General features: G+C 35.6%; 3 protein-coding genes across 7 annotated transcripts; 1 reads left to right on the top strand and 2 right to left on the bottom strand.

The window, feature by feature from the left end:
- Positions 1–164: 164 nt before the first annotated feature.
- LOC105192263 (laccase) lies at positions 165–6024 on the bottom strand. 2 transcript variants are annotated; one of them, XM_011156278.2, is made up of 10 exons: positions 5960–6024; positions 5035–5449; positions 4667–4951; positions 3982–4261; positions 3517–3715; positions 2440–2624; positions 1948–2143; positions 1588–1800; positions 1125–1349; positions 165–836 (listed from the first exon to the last, which is right to left on the bottom strand). In XM_011156278.2, the coding sequence occupies exons 1-10, from the start codon at positions 6009–6011 to the stop codon at positions 676–678; spliced, it is 2211 nt and encodes a 736-aa protein (XP_011154580.1). In that variant the 5' UTR covers positions 6012–6024; the 3' UTR covers positions 165–675. The 2 variants fall into 2 exon arrangements, with proteins under 2 accessions (XP_011154580.1, XP_011154579.1); XM_011156277.2 differs by having other exon boundaries at positions 3517–3718.
- Positions 6025–10696: 4672 nt separating this feature from the next.
- Positions 10697–13380, top strand: LOC105192262 (lys-63-specific deubiquitinase BRCC36). 3 transcript variants are annotated; one of them, XM_011156276.3, is made up of 7 exons: positions 10697–10883; positions 11377–11484; positions 11603–11807; positions 12017–12105; positions 12301–12411; positions 12534–12636; positions 12775–13380. In XM_011156276.3, the coding sequence occupies exons 2-7, from the start codon at positions 11395–11397 to the stop codon at positions 12918–12920; spliced, it is 744 nt and encodes a 247-aa protein (XP_011154578.1). In that variant the 5' UTR covers positions 10697–10883; positions 11377–11394; the 3' UTR covers positions 12921–13380. The 3 variants fall into 3 exon arrangements, with proteins under 3 accessions (XP_011154578.1, XP_011154575.1, XP_011154576.1); XM_011156273.3 differs by having other exon boundaries at positions 11377–11508; positions 12775–13378; XM_011156274.3 differs by having other exon boundaries at positions 10701–11003; positions 11377–11508; positions 12775–13378.
- Positions 13381–13555: 175 nt separating this feature from the next.
- On the bottom strand, positions 13556–19120 carry ksr (kinase suppressor of ras). Of its 2 annotated transcripts, none has more exons than XM_019845615.2 (16): positions 18738–19120; positions 18071–18211; positions 17768–17915; positions 17404–17664; positions 17108–17261; positions 16728–16909; positions 16328–16594; positions 15918–16057; positions 15640–15763; positions 15348–15571; positions 15080–15256; positions 14768–14953; positions 14443–14576; positions 14176–14313; positions 13947–14076; positions 13556–13843 (listed from the first exon to the last, which is right to left on the bottom strand). In XM_019845615.2, the coding sequence occupies exons 1-16, from the start codon at positions 18891–18893 to the stop codon at positions 13691–13693; spliced, it is 2715 nt and encodes a 904-aa protein (XP_019701174.1). In that variant the 5' UTR covers positions 18894–19120; the 3' UTR covers positions 13556–13690. The 2 variants fall into 2 exon arrangements, with proteins under 2 accessions (XP_019701174.1, XP_011154574.1); XM_011156272.3 differs by having other exon boundaries at positions 13557–13843; positions 15348–15556; positions 18738–18893.
- Positions 19121–19549: the final 429 nt, after the last annotated feature.

Here is a 19549-nt window from a genome sequence, read left to right on the forward strand (position 1 = left end):
AAAGCCTGCCTGAAACTTTCGAACTCTTCCAAGCCAAAATCGGATAGGTGGATCACGCCTTATTGAATCAAACGCGCATGTTATATATATTTTTGCTATGCACATCAAAAATTTATTTTAGATACTAAGATCTCCGTACATATATACATATTTATATGTTTCTCTTCAATATTTATATCTATTTTCTCATCTTATAATGCCGCTGATAACAGATATACGAACGATCACTATAATATAAGACTCGAATTATTTGATCATCAGGTACAAAGATTTATTTATGAATTGCGAAGTCATTATATAACTAAATCCTTCGAATAACATAATTCTGCTATGTACATGTTGTAGACACAAGTCAGTGGAAGAAAGGTTGCGAAGACGGAAGAATTTGTCCTCTTGATAATCTTCAAGAGATCAATCTTCCTGTTGGATTCCGAATTCGTCGTGCGGTTAAGGTTCGTTAAGGTACAAAGAACGTCAACTTCCAGATGCGATCTTTACTCGCGCGTCTCATTCCTCCTAGGACAGAACGCATCACATTCCTCCTAGGATATATCCGTCGCACGGATATCCATAGACGCAACGTAACGTGTGATCCACTGAACGTAGAAGCGATTAATCCGAAGAATATAAAGTGGCTCGCATCAGGCGATTCATTTATCAGCGGGGACGGAAGCGTCAGACGCTCGAGTGATGCTGAGTTATCTTTGGCAAGAAATTGCCACACCGCGGAAAATCTTGCGGGACAGGTGGCACGTCGGACGGGCCTCCCACATGAAACACGTTGCCCATGCCCGTCGCCAAATGGTAAATAAAGTGACAATGAAGCAGCCAATAACCTGCGAATAAAGCACTTGTTTTGAAACTGGATGCGGAACTGTATTTATCTGGATACGGAAACAAACGCGGGAGTCGGGCGTTTCGCTCAAGGTATCAAATTAATACTGCTGAATCGTGATGATGATTACAACTACGCTCTCTGCGATTATTCGATATATCTTTTAAATCGCTCAAGGGCGTTTCCGGTAATTGCATCGTGGAATCAATTTCTTAGGAAGTCACTTCGGTTTATATCTGTCAATCGATAAATAGAAAGATTGATAAGCTTTGAACCAAGAGACACTCACCGGGATTGTCCGCACGGAAGCGCACGATCGCGTAACCTCTATTTGGCACAGCTATAGTGTCCTTAAATGGCACCGAGGATCTTCTCCTACGTAAAAGACCTCTCCTGTCCATCCTCTTTATCTCCTCCACGGTGACTCCCGTTCCGTTGTTGGGAACGCCGACGCCCATGATGTTGAAAGCATAACCGTGCAAATGGAACGGATGATGAAGCCCGGGTACTCCGGCTGAAAAGAAAATACAATGATGATGCAAAAACTTGGCAAGTAGAGGATTATTGTATTGGAAAATTTTTTTATTTTTTGCGCTGCAAACCTCTATCTAACCGTAAAGTTAAAATCTACATCGCGACATCGCTTAACTGTAAGTAAAAAAATTGTAAGTGGAAGTCTGAATCAAAAAGATGTCCAGATATCGATACTTTTTCCTTTAGTCGTCAGTAAAGTGAAAAACAGAAGTGCTTACTCTCATCGATTATGATGAGTTCAACGATGCCGTTGTACGGAAGTTCTATGACGTGCGTGCATATACACGGCTCCTCGCAATTACTTGGTTTGCTCGTACTGTTGCAGATCAAATCGGATGGTATGTCTTCCAGTTGCGAGAGTGGAGGCGAGGGTGGTAAACGCAATGCAATGTTGTCGACATACGAAAGTGTATGACGTCCGCCAGGTGCAACTACGATAACACACGAACAGAATAAGACGTTATAAAATTCGAAGAGTTGCAACAACTAACAAGACGCACCGAACACACTCGTAAAACTTGTCGATCGATAATCGGTCTTTTTTCAAGCATAATTTTACTGTGCGGAGCAAATCTTACCTATAAATCTGTCAAACGAGTTAGGTGCAAAGAGGTCTTCTATGTTGTATCGATAAAACTTAAACGGCAAATATATCTGCGCGTCTGGTCGCTTCGTATAAATGTCCCTGTCAACTCGTTGCGCACTTTTCAAATTGCTGACGCAAACCGCGTCATTTCTCGATCGATCGCACTGAGAATCAAGTGGATTTAATACCTGCAAAGATCACCATTAGAATCAGAATGAAATTAAAATTAAAATAAAATTTAATTAAAATAAAATTGAAATAAAATTTAATTTAATTTAAATAATCGAGCTGAGATCAAACAAGCAATCAGAATATTAATTAAACAGACAACGTGAACGCGGTGATAATCATTTACGTGCAAATAACTATATGCAAGTTTAATTAAAATTAGGCAAAAATTAAGTATATCATCGTGAATAAAATAAACAGAGTGAGAGGGAGGGGCAAAGCGAAACAAGTGTACGAATAAAATACATATACTTACAACTCCTTCAGGAAGCGGAGAGGTGAAACTAGGCATAGGTGAAGACGGTTGATCTGATGCACCATCGTATTGCAAGATAGCAAATTGTTGAATATTTCTCTCTTGGCACGGTGACAGTGCGCGAAGTTGAATCCAATACGAGTCGACTCTGTCATCCGCATTTATGATAAAGTCGTAACGTTCTCCTGAAGATAATCGTTAAATCATTCGATATCTTTCAATTCATTATACGTAAAAAAAATATTTTATTTATAGGAAATTGCATCAAATATCACTTCCTGTGCGGATTCTCATTCCTGATTTGAGATAATTTCAGATAACAATACCAATCAATCGCAATACCTAACATCCGTACATTATCACTTCTTATTTCCGAGTTAACATTGCTTAAAATATCGCTTACGCTTATGAAAGATGCAACTGATTATATAAATGTTTATGGTGCAAAACTTAACGAGATATAAAAGTCACCTCATTGTTAATTTTACGATAATAATTTTACGATAATTTTGTCGGAGATAAAGGTCACATTTATCTCTCGTATGTTCGGTCTGTTCATATTTATCTCATTGTCGCACATATGTATATATGCACAATCAAAAATAAAGATTCAATAATCAAGATTCTATAATCCAGAAGTATTTTTTTTAAGTAATCCATCACATCGAAGATATTATTAATCCGTAGCGGAAAGAAACATGACATCTTGCGCGAGAAAAATATATTACCGAACTGAATCATTGTGAATTATTACATTTGAAAAATATCAAGACGTCATATGTGCCTCAGTTTGTAACTAGGCTGACATATGCATCATTTTCATATAATACGTAAGGTTAAAAATCACCTAGAAAACTTTAATAAATTGAACTCTCGTTAGTCTATTTTTGTGAGAGGATCTATTCTAAAACGTTGAATAAATTATTATATTTTGTTATAAAAAATTATTATATCTCGTTAATAATAATAAACATGCATTAAGGCATTTATTTAAGGGCACGTGGTGCCTACCAGTCTCTCGATTAATATGATAATTAAAGCAGACTAATATCCCAAACTTTATACTAAGCGTCATACCTGAAACACTAACGATGGAAGTTACTACAGTTGGTTTCACTGAAATGCCATCAACCGCTATGATGGTAAGATTATGACCCTCCACGGTAAACATCGACGTGCAGACTGTGCAGAAGTTGTTCACAAAGCGAAACCGGTAACGACGATCGCGCTCCACATTGAACACCTCGAAATTCGTGTTGGTGGTAAAATTGCTCCCCTGCTTTTGAAAATATTATTCTCTCTATCGCCCTTCGACTTTTGCGAGATCCGAAACTATACGGATAATTGTCATACTTGAAAATTTTAATTACTTTCTTAATTTTCTCGTTTAACGATCAGAATACTCGAGAAAAAATCTTCAATTTCGCTTTCGAGAGAGAAAATACTTCGTTTCAATCCTTCAGCACTTTTTTCTCTTTCTCTTTTATTTCAATTAGAGTAACACGGTTTATATAGAAAACCAAAGATAAACAAGTCTATTACCTGATAACGCCCTTTGCCGTTAATGAGTATAGAGTCCGGATCTTGATATCTCGGGGGTTCTTCTAAACGACGGCCTGGCATTCGTGATGCAGCAAGTTCGTGCAACCAATCGCTGATAATAATCCCGTGACGAGACAAGTCGAAGTCGTATAATTTTCTGTGTACTTCGCGTTTTACTGATTGACGTACAATCAATCTTCCAAAAACACCGTCTAACTTTTGCAGGCCAGTGTGAGCGTGCCAGAAATGAGTACCCGCATTGTCGGCATTAAATTGATATCTGGTGAAAGAACGTTACCAAAAAAAAAAAATATATATATATATATATTTCGTACATATAGTTCAAATCTACAATTCGCATTTCAAGATTCGAGACATTATATCCGAATAACAAAGTTTCGAAGTGTGAATATTCGAACATTCAAACGGCACAGAATCTTGTTACGCTCTCCGAAAAATCAGAATTCTGTTCAGGAGCTTCGATATTTCGAATCTTCGATCAGAATTTAAAGATTCGAGCTTCAATATTAAGCGTCGAATTACACCGAAGCTTCGAATATATCAAAAATAGTACTGCCTCTATATATATATTTAGATTGTCGGTCCAATTGAATTTTCATTTAATTTCACTCGATTTGTCTCTCTTACGTTGCGATTTGCCTGAATTAAATTATTACGCACTTACCTGAATGTAGTTTGTTCAGGAATCGGGCATTGGGTGACATGAGCCGCGCCGTCGTAGTATTGCGAGCCCTTCTGGAATATTCCATGCCAATGAATCGTCAGTTCCTCGCCTTCTATATTGTTGGAGACGTCCACCACAATCTTGTCGCCCTCGCAAACATCGATGGTAGGTCCGGGCATCATTCGATTCACCGATATCATAGTCCGTTCCACTCCGTCCGCTGTTATGCACTCGCAATTGTTGCAAAACGCATTGGTTGCATTCGGCTGGCATAAATCGCAAGCTCTAGCAGCACAAGGATCGGTATCGATGAAGAATCGATGAAGAATGATCTTTGACGCAACTACTGATGCAAATACACTACTTACTTGCTGAGTACGGAGTAGTATTCCACCTCGAAGTGATAATAACATATCCTAGGCTTCTCATCGTTGCAGGTGCGCGCACACTCGAGAGGGCTGTATATATTGGGATGATCGGGTGTTGGGTCTACTCTGATCGGACAATATCCTCTTATATCTTCTCTCTCGTCGTCGACTCCCCCGATTATGCGCGATCTCCGCTGAATTTCTGACGACTGACTGATGGTATTTTCGGCCGAATCTTCGGCCGAGATGAAATCTTCGTACCAATCCTCGGACGAATCTACGAACGGGAACTCGTCGTCCACCAAAGTCCCATCCTCCTCTATCGAGGCCGCATCGACCGCTATCGGAATCGCATCGTCCGCCGGGATCGCGACTTCCGCCGGGATCGCGTTACCTGTGATCGGCGATAGCACCTCTGCAAACAACGCAACGTATCGATCGTGATTCCTGCAGATTCACATTTGTTTTCACATGCTAAAACAACTTGAAAATATGCTCAATTTCGCGAACGCGACAAACTGCTAATTGGCACAAAACTCGCGACATGATTACATTCGTGTGTTCATAATAAATGAAATGATAGACGGATCCGTGATAAAAAAAGTATTGTTTCGGCTCTTTTATTTATTTATATTGTATTATATTTTTTACGCTTCTCTTTATATCCTTTTATATCCTTCTCTCTCTCTCTCTCTCTCTCTCTCTCTCTCTTTATTCTTTTTTTTAGTATTTATAAAGAAACGTTGATAGAGAAGCACATAAACGGTGCGCGTCATAAAAAGATGAAACTTTATGAAACAGTGAAACGATTCAATATATTCGCAGACGATTTTAAAAAGTACGACCTATAACATTGCAATGAAACATCTTGCACAACCATAAAAGGGCACGAACGAATGTCTAAGTGAGCAATAAGACTTTTTACCACAATAGATCAGTATCACGCAGAGAACGATTGAGCGGCGGAGGTTACACATTGTTGCAAAATGTGAAACGTTTGGTGATGCATGTGATATTTAGTACCGCTTTTATACACTTCCGAAGATGCATGTATATACACAGATCATAAGCTTTGATATATCCTGATAATACGTATTTCCTCGACTGCGCATACACAAAATGTCAATAAAATCGTGTCAATAAAATGTATATAGATATAGTGTATTGTTCGGTCGCGTGAAACGAATCGTTCTCTCTTACTTGAATGCGCGGATGAAAGAGAGAGGGGAGAGAGAGAGAGAGAGAAAGAGAGAGAGAGAGAGGGAGAGAGAGAGAGAGAGAGAGAGAGTCCATATAGTCGAACGAACCCACACTTCCTATTAAATCAGAACTTTATAAATATCGTTCTACGAAGACCTTCACTTAACTATGTATCTTCTTTATTTTTTTTGCACGGGTGCATTAAACGACTTTTGCTTATCATGCAGTTTTCTACATAATTTACTCGTTATCTTCTGCATAATTGGCTCTTTACCTAGTTTTACCTAGTTATCTGATTTCCGCGTAATATATCACACGTGTGTGTGCTAATTATTATTACGTTGAACTCCCGCAGTGTCTGCAAATACAGCAAATTATGTATCTCGGTTGCCCCCTCCTCCCGATACGTCATTTCTCTTTTCAACTTAAGTATATAACCTTAAGTTTAAATAGAAAAAAAACTGCTTTCAACAAAGTATCCTGAATTCGATAAAGTTCGATAAAGAAGGACAGAATTAATGTCACGATAATATCACAAACCGTTAAAATAATGCTATATCCGTTAGAAAATATCTATTTTAGGCTGAAGTAAGAAACTATACGTGTAATCAGATACGATTGCTTCCGATTACAAAAGTTGTTCCATTCTCTGGATGTGTTTCATTCAAGACAAATTGCTTTTCTGTCTCTGATATTATATTTCTTGTTAGAAATCAACACAATCAATTCCTCGCAAGATAATACTGCAATATCAACAAGACATTGAACATCTTTTTTTAATCTCTTTTAACGTGTCAAGATAGAAAACAAGGTCAAAAGCATAATCGTTGCTTCCGTTACATATAATTTTGCTATATCAATAAATAACGTTATCAATTTACAAATCTTTGTGTAGGTAAAAACTGAAAAATTTTTTTTTTACAAACAATACTTCCGCTGGAAAACGATTCTCGTAAATTTGCTTTCGTACATTTTCTTATTAAGCATATCATATATATATCAGTAATTGTTGATATTTGTTCCACTTGACAGAAAATAATCGTCTATCTGTAAACCGCTTGCATAGTGATAATTTGCGCTATCGTTGATATAATACAAAATATTGGATCGGTTTATTTTCAAAGAACTTCTGAACTAGTGTACACTAATGCAATTCGTTAGAGTGAAAGGAAGTATATTTGTTTCAGTCTAATTTATTGCAGTAGTCCAGAAGTTCTTCGAAAACGATCAGATCTATTGTATTACGTACACATGTCAAAAAGATCGTCGAATCGCACATGATTCACGCATTATTGATTTTTATATTTTAATAAGATCTACATGAAATATTCCAACTTAATATCTTGACTTCGTTATATAATCAGGATTTTTATGATCTTTCTTGAAAATCTCACAAATACCGTTATGACATTTTTCTCCAAGAGTAGAAGAGCAAAACAACGATACGCAAAATTGCATGTCAAGATGATTTTAATACCGAATAAGACGCAGTAAATCAGATAAGAACTCTCAATGGCTAATAATAAGTACCATTAGGTAAGATCATATTTAATTACTCGGATTTAATACGGGGTTAATACGTCAAGGTGAATTATTTCCGATTATCGGATCTTAAAAATAATACCCAAATAAGAATCTTAAGGCAAATAGCAGAAATACATGTTATGCGGAATTCCATTTTTATATAAAGAACAGATTTTTTATAATTGGGTATAATAAATGGAAACATAAGGGGAAATTTGATGTTTATTTTGTTATTAACAATTAAAATCAATTCAAAGATGCGCATATCATGAATATTAATTTTTCATAAGTGTTAATTAATATAAAGTCATTTATTTCAATCTCCTTGCATAAATATTCATCTGCGTAAGAGTCGTGGTGCATATATACGAAGGCAGCATTTCTTTATAAAATTGTCTTGTGGATATAACACAGATCAGAAAGTGATTTTACCGATACTATCTCGAATAGTATACGGCTATTTCAGAATAGATTCGGGATGAATGTAAATGTCGCAATAGATTAGCAATCAACTGAGAACATAACAAATGAAATGTTAAGGGTCTGCAAGAGCCACACTAGAGACCTCCCGCGAACTAGGCAAAATTATACCACAAATTATGAACAAAATACGGAGAGAATCACCTTATATGTGTGATATTTGCAATCAGGAGAAACGTCCGCAGGGTCATACAGAGCACTTTTTTGGAAAAAAAGTCGAAATAAAAATCCATTAAATAATTTGAATGAACGTTTATCCGCGGTGCAGCACGAGCCCATATTTTCATTTATTACAAATTTTCAAGAACCTAAATGCAAAATCGGGCTCTGTACGACCCTAGATACTAATATAAGGAAGATGCCCATGTAAGTTTGATAAGCGAATATGATATATACGTGGCAAAATCTGTAGGTGTAGATAACACGGAAAGTGTAGCCCAGTTGCACTACAATGCAGTCTATATGACCTAACCTTCCTGCCTTGCGTTCACGTGAGCAATGCATTAGTATTAGCGTGTATATGAGCAGTGCATAAGCATAGCCGTGTGTATGGTACGAATACCTTCCAGCTTCCACTTTAAAACATAAGATATTTTGCCACGTTGACGATATGTAACCACCAAATTGATATGAAATATTCTTTGAACTATTATCGAGGTCCCTACAGAGCCAGATTTTGCAATCTGCCTGTCCAAAATTTATGAAAAATAAATGAAGCGTCCGCCGTACCAAGCATCGCAGCGAATCACTGCACAAATTATTTTACGAGATGCAAAATTTCGCCTCATTGACGATACGTATAATTGCTAAACTGTTATAGCATCTTCCTTGAACTATCCCTGAAGACCTTACACAGCCAGATTTTACAATCCGGCCGTTAAAAATTTCACAAAATCGGCCCTGAAATATAAGAAATAAAAATAAATTCATTAATAAACATCTAATATTACAACAACTTTAATGGTTCCTACAGTTGCTTGTAGGAGTTAACAGTTAACAGTTGTTGTCCCGTACAGTCGCTTATAATATATATGTATATATATGTGTTAATAATCAAAATCCTGCTTTATAGCTACGTTAGAAATAATACAAAGGAATACGACCGAACAATTTAATAGTGATATATTACGTTAACGAGGCAATATTTCTCATGTTCCAAAATTGTATTGTACGTGATATGCTGCAATGCCCGGTACAGTCTTATATACAATAAATGTCAGGCGGCCTGATTGCGAAATCTGGCTTTGTAAAGACCTCGGGGATAGATCGAGGAATATGTTATAACAATTTGGTGCTGTTATATGACAGCAACGAGGCAAAATATTTTTTCTTGTAACATGGTATTTCGCGGGACTCGCTGCGATGTTTTGTACGACACACGCTTTATTAATATATCATAAATTTTTGACGGCCGGATTGCAATATCTGGCTCTGTAGGGACCTCGATAATAGTTACATGGAATATTCCATATCAATTCAGCGATTACATATATCGCCAATGAGGAGGAATATCTCTTCTTGTGAAATTGTATTCGCGTGATCCGCCTTAACGCTTGATGTATCTTTATTTATTTATAATGAAAGTTAGAAGGCCTGATTGCAAGATCTGGCTTTGTAGGGTTTTCGGGGATAGTTTCTCGGGGATAGAGGATTCAAGGAAGATACCATAATAATTTGACGGTTATATATACTGTCAACGAGGCAATATATCTATTCTTGTAAAATTCCGCCTGACTCGCTGCGATATATGGTACAGCTGACGCTTTATTTGTGTATAATAAATTGTTGACGGCCTATTTGTAAAATCTAATTCTGTAGAGATCTCGGGAATAGTTGTAGGAAGATGCTATAACAAGTTCATGGTCATATATTACATCAACAAGGCAAAATATTGCTTCTTGTAAAATGGTATTCCACCTGCAACTCCCGGTACGGTTGATGTTTTATTTATATATTATAAATTTTTAACGGCCGGATTGTAAAATCTGGCTATGTAAGGTCTTCAGGGATAGTTCAAGGAAGATGCTATAACAATTTAGCAATTATACGTATCGTCAACGAAGCGAAATTTTGCATCTCGTAAAATAATTTTTGCAGTGATTCGCTGCGATGCTTGGTATGGCGGACGCTTCATTTATTTTTCATAAATTTTTGACGGCCGGATTGCAAAATCTGGCTTTGTGGGGATCTCGGGAATAATATAAGGAACATGCTATAATAATTTGGCGGTGATGTATAACGTCAGCAAACAAAATAGGTTAATTTGTAAAATGGTATTCCACGTAAATCGCTGCGACACTTGGCTCACTCGTCCAAAAGCCTGGAAAGCATTTTCTAACTGTGTATCGGCCAGCGAAATGCCCGAGTGAGTAAGACAAGGACAGCGCGATCGATTCGTCTTTGTCAAACTGACTTGACCCAACCTTCCTGCTCTTGCGTTCGCGCGCACGGTGTTGGTTCGCGATTTCGCTGCACGAGGCCTCCAAAGTCAACGCTGGATTTGTCTCTGGCTCCTGTAGACCCTTAATCTTTGTGTGCATGTGCGTTCTTTACTTGAAATCACTGAAATCGAAATCGTCGAAACATAGTTGCCTGTAGTGTTGTCGGGAGGATAGGATAATAAGATACCACTTTAGGTATCAGAGGTAATACAGACTATACATAAAATATTAATATGCAACGTAAAACAATTTGAAATGTGACGTACATGTGATTCAATATCAGTCGAAAAGACGATGTGTTAGTGTCAAAACTAACTGACGCAGGTTATGCTTTATTTTAATCAATTGTGTATGTGTGGATAATGTGTGGACATTTATGTTAATTCATTTCATACTTTATAGGATAATTTTTAATTCAAATCTGATGATCCACATATATCAGAATTGTCGATTTATTTATTCATTTGTAAGACTTACTTCCCAAGTTATATACTTTTATCTTATCGATATGAGTAAACAAGGTCTTTTATGATATTGCAAGTATTTTATTTGAATAGTTTTGTCAACTCAGTTTGCAATATATACATATATATAAGCTGATATTATTCTATGAATCAATTTATATGTGTCGATATCATATAATTGTATAGTTCAGCACTCAGTTATAATTTTATAATTCATATTGTTATTACTATAGGACAATTATTTTCAAACGATGGATAATACTCCTTTACAAAAAGTAGAGCTACAAGCAGACGTTTACATGGTCTGTTTGCAACATGCTTTATCAACAGAAAATTTTGAGGTGATGGGTTTACTTATTGGCAATGTATGTTCTACATATAAATATTTTGTATTTGATATGATTATTTTTAATACTAAATTTGTTGAGCTGATCAAAATATTAATTCCTATTATTTTAGTTTGCACATGGAGTAGCAAAAATATCTGCTGTTATAATTTTACGACGGTTAGACAAAAAAAAAGACAGAGTAGAAATTTCCTCAGAACAATTATTAAAAGCTGCTATTGAGGCTGAACGACTAACAGCAGAATTGAATCGTCCTATGCGTGTACTTGGCTGGTATCACTCACATCCGCATATTACAGTTTGGCCATCACATGTAGGTATGTAACAATGATATTTTTCTTTCCTTCTTAAAGTCAAAATTCTACTATATAATTTGGAATAAAATAATAATTAATTCTGCATGAGGTGTTTTCTATTTCTATGTGAAATATATATATATATATATATATGAGGAGTATAACACACATACATATATATTTTAAAATAATACTTTTACTATATATTAAATTTTATTCTTAATTTACAGATGTTAGGACTCAAGCTACTTATCAGACTATGGATCACAGTTTTGTAGGTTTAATCTTTTCAGTATTTTCTGAAAGCAAAGATTCAAAGGTATATATATTTTCCTTATCTCAATATTCGGACTAATAAGTAAGATAGTTTTAACAGCATAGTCACTAAAACAAACCTCGTTCTCTAAGATAGAAATTTATATATTTTACCTATCTCTAAATCATTTATTGCTAAATTATATATTTATTACTGTAAACAATTTAAATGTTAAAATTTCTTTTTTATTTCTTACAGGAACATGAAATTTTTCTAACTTGCTTTCAGTCAAGTATGGGTATGAGTGAATCTACAGAGATACCATTAGAGATAGTACATACTCACCAAATTTCAGATAGATGTTTAAAAGTGAGGTTTCAAATTTTATATTCCTTTTTTTTCTTTTCTTGGTTTTTATATTCTTGGAAATGTAGTAGAATCAAGAACCGCTCTTTATCTAAACTTTATCTAAAAACTATGTACTATTACAGACAATGACAGACTTGTCAAAAATTTTGGTTCAAGAGGAAGAAGATATGGCTGAGACATGTAAAGACCATCCGGATGTTCTCGCGACTATTCATAATAATGCTGGTATGTATTATCGTTTTTTATCTTTATTGTTTATATTACAAAATAATAAAGATATTAATAGATTGGAACAGTAAATTATTTAAATATTTAACGTGCACTAATTACTAATCAAAATTGTTAATTCTTTTTCATTTATAGTCAGAACACGTGCGTTGATCCATATAACAGATATTATCACAAAACCTTTGATACAAACGTTCGAAAAAAGGATAGCATTGAATAAGTTGCGTGCTGCTCATCTCCGAAGTAAATTGGAAGAATTACGAAAAATGTACAATGGATGAAAACTTTTCAGCACTTATATTTTAAACCACGATGATACGGAATTTCTGATAAGGATTGTTAAATAATAGAAGTAAGAATTTCAAATGGAAAATAAATATTTACTGGATTAATAAAGTTAGTTATACTTCTGAGTAGTTTAGCATCATTTATTTGATATACTACTTAATATCCAGAGATTTTTCACAAAGTTTGTGACAATGAAATATAAATTTTTTATGTTACTATTAAAATAAGAAATACTTGCATTGCTATATCAATAGCAATACAGCATGTTAATGAGACTTTTATGTGCTATATACATGTACTTTGTATTTTCTCATCTATTTTGAATAAGTAAAAATTAAAAATTGTCAGAGTATTGTTTAATATCCATCATAAATCCAACCAATATTTCTTAAAACGTGCACTGAAGAACTACTTTAGCATTGTAGATAAAAGATATTTGTTATAGTTGTAAATTTTATATTTAGATTTTAAATATAAATTATAAATGTGCATATTTTCTTCTCCTGAACTTTTAGCATCATGACTATTTACAACAAATGATATATATTTGATTCATTCACAATTCATTAACGATATAATTAAATAATTACTGTATTAACATTAATATTCTTTCATTGCACATTTTAATAAATTAATAATACAAACGAATAAACCTTTTAGTGACTTTTATTTTACTTTTCACGAACAAAGACCTGGCAATAACTGCACAGTTCTATATTTACACTACGAGAACAACAGCGTATTTAAATAGACTTAAATGTATTCAAAACACAGATTCCGCAGAACGAGAAAGATGTATAGGATGAGAAGGACTACGTGCTAACCTTTTGCGAGGCAGCTTTTCGAATGTAGTTAATAGTTTTGCAAAGTCAGGACGATTTTCTGCGTGGTATGACCAACAGAGCATTAAAATGTCCTGTAAAGAAAATTTGTCAATTTCGATTGCACATTTGTAAGTAGTGGACGAAGAGAAGATGGCGATATTGTAAATTGTGTTTTTTAACATATATATATTATACCTTTACTTCGCGAGAAGCTTGCAAATTTGCCAAAGTTTGCTTCATTCCTTTCCCCACTTGCCATATAATAGCTTCGGGGGGTTGTCCTTTAAAGGTCCATTCTCCACATAACAGCTCGTACCAGACAGTCCTGTCATAAAGTATGTCCCTTTCATTCTCACGCTACTTTATCTTGTAATCCTTAGAACTTACTTGAGATTATATAATTAAATATAAAAAAGTTACCAACCCAAATGCATATACATCAGAAGCATCTGTAAATGGTAACTCTTCCTGATCCCGATTTTGTTGTGGTCTTAATCGTCGAACGATTTCGGGTGCTAAGTAACATAACCAGCCAGCTGGTATGCTTAGTCCGTCTTCTTTCCTAGATACATAAAATATGCATATAAAATGAGCATCAAGCATATAACTTGATTGGCAAGAGTAAATTTTAGCGTCAAGCATATAACTTGATTGGCAAGAGTAAATTTTATCTAGCAAGACATAAATTCACCTATTTCCGTAGCATAGTTTAGTAACGCTAAACAAACTAAAATCTGTTATTACAACTTTCCCATTTTCTAAAAATATGTTTTTGCTCTTGAGATCCTTGTGTACTATTCCACGAGCATGAAGATATCCCATACCCTATAAGATTAAATTATTAGTTATATATTGCATAACAAAAGATTGTCGACTTTGCATCTTATATTATTTTATACATTTTTATATCTTATGTGTTTAATATTCTATACTTGTCTAATTTTATATTAACATAGATGTAATATAAATAAATGCATGCAGAGACAAATTGATAATTTGATTGATACACATCATACCTGAGAAATCTGTTGAGCGATAGCAGTGGTTTTATTCATATTAAATTTATCCTTTAGTAAATGAATATGAGTATAAAGTGTCATGCCTTTACTCATACTAGTTACTATAGCCAATCGAGGAGGTTTCATACAAGCTCCCATAAATAAAACTAAATTTTCATGTCGAGTTTTTCGGAATGTGGCTACCTGTAATAACAATCAAGATAAAATCTTTCGCTGTTTACAGAATTATGAATATTTAATTGTATAACTAGCCGGAATATTATATTCTATATAATATATATTATATATAATGAGAATATATATTCTTACCTCTAATTTGAATGCTTCTAATGTCTTATCATCGTCCAAATAATAATCCATATTCAAGACTTTAATTGCAACATCTCCATGCCAATTGCCTCTGTATACGATACCAAATCTTCCCTTGCCAATCGGCTCTCCAATCTTTAATTCATCAAATGGAATGTCCCACTCTCGCATCGACAACTACAATAGAGAATGCCAGATAAAACGGATTTACCAAACATCTCAAACAATTCTATCCTTTTGCCAAAATTGGCGACGATATAATACATACACTATTTTGCCGAGGCCAACGACCATCTCCGGGTTCGCCGTCAGAAACTTGAGAATCCTGAGAATCGACTCTCACCGGTGTCCTTTCTGAATCTGTGCTGACATTACCAGATCCTGAGACATTTATTGTTTTCTCGCTGTCACTCGATATTGTTGTACCTTCGAGTTTATGCGTCTCCAGTGTTACTCCTCTTTCGTTCAATACAACGTCTGTAAGCAGAATAACTGATTTGGCTTCATACACCGAAAAAATGGAGCAGTAACATGTAACGATATCAATTGTTCCTATTTACCTGGGAAATGGAACTGTTGTTTGACAGGAGCCTGTGGAGTCTGGGTAGTATTGGCAGGTAGCAATGCTGGACTAGAAGGCGTTGAGCTATTACAGCTCGAAGTATTTGAACTAGAATCTGCGCCCTAATAAGCAGCAAATAATCGATACATATTACAAAGATATATTTTGCATATCAAATAATAGTTATCAATCGTAATATTAATTTAACATGTAAAATACTACAACTCACATTTAAGACATGTGTACACATGTGTATGTAAATAAATAATAACATACCTGAAAAGGTATGTTCATAGAAGAGTGTGGATGTGATCGTTTCCGATCTCTCCGATTTAAAGAAGCTAATAAATTTGAATTATGGTGATTTGGAGATGTTATGCCAGGCTTGCTTAATATCGGAGAAGCATTTATCATACCTATAAATTGTTTAACCAAAGTGAGAAAGATGGGTCAATAATAATTGATTGCTAGATATCAAGCGCAATAATTTTCAACTGATAGGACAATGATAAAATTATTTATTTTTTATTCGCAAATATTGTTTTCATCAAATATGTATATATTCAAGTATATATGTATATATTCTTTGAATTTCTTATACTTGTCGAGTATAATTGAAAAAGAAGTGGAAAGAAATGCGTAGTAATAATTGTATTAAAGTCACAGTGAGCACAATCTGTACGCACCATCAGCTTGTACAGTTCGTTTAAACTCGTCAAAGAGTTCCTGAGGTAGGCCACATGAAGGGGGAACTTTGGATTCGCAATCTCGGTGGCACTTATATTTACACTCCTTGCATTTTAAACCACTGCCTATGAACATTTGCTTCTCACAATAGTCACATGTTGTTTTTATCTTAAAAGTTTTGGTAAAGCGGTGAGCAATTACATGACCCATGCCGCGGGTCACAGTTACGGGAGTACGCGGAGATTTTGGCACTTGGAGACTTGTTACTAAAAAGGGAAAAAAACAAAAGTAGATAAAGGGGGAATTATATTACTTTCGGACGAAAGCACAGAAGTTTATAATCGTAACGTTTATTACAAGACACATAACATTAAAACATAACTTCTCTTTCTAATATACCTGTTCCCTTAAAGCTGTTATCATCACTTTCTGCGCTAGAGTAAGGTGGTGATTTAATAGGACTATTACTGTTTGGCAAGAGACTTTCTCCTACAAAATCTGGTGTATTATAGCATGAGCCTGGTTCCGTTGGTAAACGATTTCTTCTTCTTATGGCGCCAACGTGAGAGTTATTTCCACAACTAAAAATATGATACAACAATGTCAGCATGGAATTTATATTGCAAGTATTATATTAAAAACAAGGATATATAATTATCAAATAGCTATGAGCAATCATATGCCCACTTCAAAACACTAATAAGTATTATATTCATAAACACATGCAACAGATTACATTAAATTATATAAAGATCACAATAAAGTATCCCAAATATTACTTAGATGCTGCATCTCCATTTTCAAGACGTTCTGCTAATTGTGATTCGTGAGATTTTGACTTAGTTAATGGAAACATTTCAGGTTGTGGCATGCTATTTTTCACACCTATCTGATGTTTCTTGTATGGTGGAGGAGTTGTTGGACATTTAATTTCTATAAACAAGATAGCAATTTCTTGTATACATAGATACGTTACAATTGTCCTAATATTAAACGTTTGAGGTACGTTGTATTTATGTGAGTAAGACTTGATTATGTCAAAGCTAAGTGGAGAAACATCTTTACAGGTACTTACCACATCCTTGCCTTGATAGTAGTGGGGTACAGGGAGGACTAGTTGACATCAAAGATGATACAGAAGAAGCTTGCGCTAATATATCACTGTTTAAATTGTTGTTATTATGATATGGAATGCTATCTTCCAATGGAACAGAACACCGTGTAGTACGAGATCGTATTGGCCTAGGAGAGGCCCCCGTACGTAACTGATGCCTATCCCAAGAATCCCAGTATAAATTCATATCGTTATTTTCCATATCTCCTCTCACAAGAACATCTGAGAAAGATTTAACAAGAAATGTGATGCTTCTTGTTTATACAAAACCTTATACTTTATAATTCTAGTGGTTGACATGATCAGAGTAAGACTGATTAGTCACCTATATATCTCCGTAAATTGTGTAGTGCTCTGTACAGTCTACGAAGTTCTTCCTCATACCGTTCATTATTTTCACCTAATATACTGCTTAACTCGTGCTCAGATTTCTCTTTCAGAGCCTCAAGAGAATTAGCTTTGGAACAAACAATCTAAAATATTACAATATACATATTATATTATATATGCATATTAATAGAAGAAATTTTAATTTTGTAGTATTGTTAAAAAATTTAGAGTAAAATAATGCATATTGATCTTGTGCAACAAATAAATTAATCATAAACATGTCTCTGTATATTATTACCTGAATTGATTCTGGGGTGAGACCAACAACCTGCAACCATTGTTGTAACGATGGATATTGTCTCATCTTAGCTGGTAACGAGTCTGCAGCCAATTTGGCTTTTGTCACAAGTTGTTTAGCATACAACTTTATTAGTTTCCCCTATGGAGCAGCATTTAAGATACAGATAGATTTTACCCCGTGTAACACAGTTTTGTAACATATTATATAAATCTATATTTTGTACATGACACAAAATACATATTGATGTTATGCATATATATGTGTGTGTGTGTGTGTGTGTGTGTTGATTTTTTAATAATAATACACAAATTTTCCACTTCTTCAGCACAGGTCAGGGAAAATACAGAGAAGAAAAAACAAGTTGTAACAACCTATATTGGTAATCACAAAACACAGTGAGATGAAATTTCAGCACATTCCCTCTGAACCATGACCATCAGCTCCAAAATCATCAAAATATCCAAGAGCAAATGAAAACATAGAATAACACGGATTGGCAACTTGACCATCGGCGCATCGCCAAATCAACAGATAGCACCGCGGTCTGTGTCAGGCGATTGTCGAAAACAACAAGAGTCACTCATGACTTTCGGGCCGCGCGCAGGCCTTCATCGGGGAATCATGATCGAAGCCGAAGGATCAAAGAGCCGAAGCTCTTCCTTACCTCGAGTGTTCTTATCTCCTGCTGGGTGAGCTCTGCACTGGTAGAGCATTGGGTCCGCAAACCCTCCAGTCGATCGGCGGAGAGGTCGATCATAGATTGCACGACGTCCAAGGCACGTCGGATCTCCTGCTCGGTCGTATCCTCGCCGTCCGCCATCCCTCGCCGTGCGTTAATGATCGCCGGCTCCTCCAGCGTATCACGGATACCTTATTACTTGACTGGCATAATGCCGCGCTGCACTGAGACTCCCTTATCACTGGTCTTCCGAGTAACCAAACTACTTATCAACATTGACAACCATCTTGGCCGCCTATCGCGTTCGTGACGTCAATCGTTGTGCTGCCCGGCGATCCGCTCCCAGGGCTCACGCCGGGTTCACACCGTTTGCCGATCGTTATTCCAACGCCGGCGACATTTTACTTATTGGGTTCATTGCTGAGAGCCAATAACCAGTAACCGGTTATCCCGCTAAGCTTTTAGACCAATCCGGAATACAGGACCGACGAGGTAATATAAAGACTGACAACCCTGGGTCAATTTTCGTATTGACCAAGGGGGCCCCAAAGGACCCGGAGGTAATTGATGAAGCGCGATGATAATACCGACTGATGTTGCTACGCTCAAGATAATACAGCTAGCAACTATTGCCGGTGCGCGGCGAGAGGAAAGACACGCGCCATTATTCGTGTGTTATCTCTTAAGCTCCTTGCACAATGCCAGGCAACAGGCAATAAGAATAAAAATAGACCAATCACAATAGATTATTCTTGTAATAGTCGATTGTGATTGGTCTATTTTTATTCTTATCGCTT

Source organism: Harpegnathos saltator, unplaced genomic scaffold, assembly GCF_003227715.2.
Source record: "Harpegnathos saltator strain DR-91 unplaced genomic scaffold, Hsal_v8.6 scaffold33, whole genome shotgun sequence".
Classification (NCBI taxonomy): domain Eukaryota; kingdom Metazoa; phylum Arthropoda; class Insecta; order Hymenoptera; family Formicidae; genus Harpegnathos; species Harpegnathos saltator.